This window comes from Trichosurus vulpecula, chromosome 3, assembly GCF_011100635.1.
Source record: "Trichosurus vulpecula isolate mTriVul1 chromosome 3, mTriVul1.pri, whole genome shotgun sequence".
Classification (NCBI taxonomy): domain Eukaryota; kingdom Metazoa; phylum Chordata; class Mammalia; order Diprotodontia; family Phalangeridae; genus Trichosurus; species Trichosurus vulpecula.
The window spans coordinates 232,205,090-232,207,698 of NC_050575.1; the positions used below are offsets into that span (position 1 = coordinate 232,205,090).

The following is a 2,609-nucleotide window of genomic DNA, read 5'->3' on the forward strand; positions in this document are numbered from 1 at the left end:
GGGGAGGTTTCCTGAAGAAAGCGGCTTTCGAGTTAAGACTTTGAGAAAGTGGTAAAGATCAACAGGTTAATGGGGGAGAGGCGGCATTTAAAATAAAGCATGGACAACAGCCCGAGCCCACAGACCAGGGCGGGACCAGACCGGATAAGTCTCGCAGCCAGTGCCGGGCTGGGGAAGCCCCCCAGAGGCGGCCCCCTCATTCTCCCCCCCCCGCCCCGGCTTTTCCTGGCCTCCCCACTCCGGCTCAGCTGAGCGTAGCTTCTCCCTCCCCAGGCTCCTTGCAGCGGTCGGATCAGTAGCTGGTCGCTCTCCTCGGCTGGGATCGCCGACATCTCTGGGGTCAGGGGAAGGGAAGAGGAAAGAGGAGAGCCGACGAGACGCCACAACCACACAACGCAGCGCAGACTGCAAGACGCCCCCCACCCCTCCTCTCAGAGCCAGACCAGCTCCACTTCCGGCGTCGCCCGGGCCGGCGCAGAGGCGCTCACGACTTTACTTCCGGTGCGGGCCAGACCCACGAGGTTTGGCGGCTTCCTTTCAAGCCGGGGAACGCGCGGGGCGGGGCTAGGAGGAGCGTTCTGCGCCTGCGGGGTGGGATGGTGACGAATCCCGGCGGAGAGGTGAGAGGAAGGAAGGAAAGAGAAAGAGAAAGAGAAAGGCGGAGTGGGAGTGGCTGCCTCAGGTACTTCGACTGGAGAAGGCCGATTTTTTTGGTACTGCGAATAGTGCCACCCGGCAGCTTCCACTCTTCCCCTTCTAGTCCTGTGGCCGTGAGGTGAGAACCCTCCCCCCATCCCACCGTGATGCGCTTTTCTTTACTCATTTGCCCTACTCGCCACTCAGCGCGGGCCTTCGGTTTCCCGCGCCCAGCTCCGCAGCCACGTGCCAGCCTCCGTAGGGTTGGAGTCGTGACTCGGCGGCTCGTCTCAGGGTGGGGGAGGGGGAAGGCCTCTGGTTGCCTCGGCGACCAGGGGCAAAGAGAGAGGTGAAGAGGGAGGACGTGAGTGGAGGCGAATACAGAGAATGGGCGCTGCCTTCCTCTGTGGATCGGAGCGGTGGCCGTCCGACTCCGAGCTGGAAGAGAACTGCCGAGAGTCGGCCAGCCCAACTCTCTCATTTTTACAGATAAGGAAACTGAGACTAGGGGAGGAAGCGGCCTCTCCCTGTGTAAGTAGCCAAGCTGGGATTGGAACCCAGGACCTGCGTGTCTTCCCCAAATCCCGAGTGCTCGTCATCGTAGCTGCATCTTGGTGGCCTGGGGTGTGAGGCAGGGGCTAGGGAAACTCTGACCAGGGTGAGGAGGGGGTGCCCGAGGGGAAGGATGTGTGCTGCCGGAGAATGTGGGCAGGGGCCTTAAAACATCGAGGAAACACGTTAGTTCTCCTTAGGCCTTTTCTGGGATGTGAGGGTCTGTATTTACAATCGGCTGGGGGGGAAGCTGTGGGGGCGGGGCAATGTGCATTCCACACTAGTCTGCACGGATGGGGCGCCGCGGCCCAGAACTTAAGGTCCCTTTCCTCCCCAGCCTGCGTGGACCGGGTGCGTGAGTGAGCCCGCCAGGGCATCGGCCGTCACGGTCACGGTCACCGACAGCTCCCGCAGCCCCCCTTCGCAGGCCTTGATGGAGCAGCTGGAGAAGGAGGCCATGCTGAGCGAGCGGAGATACGAAGGCTCCTTCACGTCCACCCTGAAGACCCTGCTGGTTTTCTCGGCTTTAATGATCACCTTGCCCATCGGATTGTACTTCTCTTCCAAATCCTACGTGTTTGAAGGTACTTTGGGGATGTCGAACAGAGACAGCTATTTCTACGCCGCCATCGTTGCTGTCATTGCGGTCCACCTGGTCCTCGCGCTATTTGTCTACTTTGCGTGGAATGAAGGCTCACGCCAGTGGCGGGAAGGCAAACAAGACTGAAGACAACACCCCCTTTTGATAATGGATGGAATAAGGAAACAGGTGCAGAGTACGTTTATGATTGCAGGAAATTGCTTAGAGCTCTGCGTGTAGGCAGCCATGCTCCATACAGTAAGGTAGTTTGCGAAATCAATGTCATTTCACTCCTCATTTCAAAAGAAAAAGTTAGAACGTCAACTAGCTGGAATTGATAAGCAAAGAATTCCACCTTTTCACAAGGAAAATATATTTTGCAGCGTTTTGTTGTATTAAATGCACGGTTGTCCATGACACAGGCAAGTTTTATCAAGCATATTAAACTGCATTTTACACTGGAAATGAGTAAAAACTGTTTAGGCCGTTAGATTGTCTTTTTGTTTTCTTTTCATGTAGATAAGTGCTTAGGTTTTAGCCACTGAAATGAATCTTTTACAATGAAAATATATTTCGCAATGTTTTGTTGTATTATGTACAAAATTGGGACACATTCAGGTATTAACTAGCAACTTAAACTGCACTTTACCCTGGAAATGAGTAAAAACTGCTCAGGTCATTAGATTTTCTTTGTATTCCTTTCATGTAGATAAGTGCTCAGGTTTTAGACACTAAAATCCCTCCCTGAAAAGTTGCACATTAAGGTTTATTCAATAGTATGCATTTTTCTGTACATGATTTTGGGTGAAAGCTGGAATAAATAACATCCATTCATATTGAA

The 2,609-nt window shown here is 53.9% G+C and overlaps 1 protein-coding gene across 1 annotated transcript; it reads left to right on the forward strand.

Moving 5' to 3' along the window:
• The first annotated feature begins 781 nt into the window (after positions 1–781).
• On the forward strand, positions 782–2,609 carry LOC118841901 (vacuolar ATPase assembly integral membrane protein VMA21-like). The gene is made up of 2 exons (XM_036749590.1): positions 782–1,167; positions 1,526–2,609. The coding sequence occupies exons 1-2, from the start codon at positions 1,024–1,026 to the stop codon at positions 1,913–1,915; spliced, it is 534 nt and encodes a 177-aa protein (XP_036605485.1). The 5' UTR covers positions 782–1,023; the 3' UTR covers positions 1,916–2,609.

What these genes read in the sequence shown, in the direction of transcription:
- LOC118841901 (XM_036749590.1), top strand. Translation starts at nt 1,024, where the DNA reads ATGGGCGCTGCCTTCCTCTGTGGATCGGAGCGGTGGCCGTCCGACTCC. An exon ending in AGGAAGCGGCCTCTCCCTGT is followed by an intron (nt 1,168 to 1,525) that starts GTAAGTAGCCAA and finishes TTTCCTCCCCAG; the next exon opens with CCTGCGTGGACCGGGTGCGT.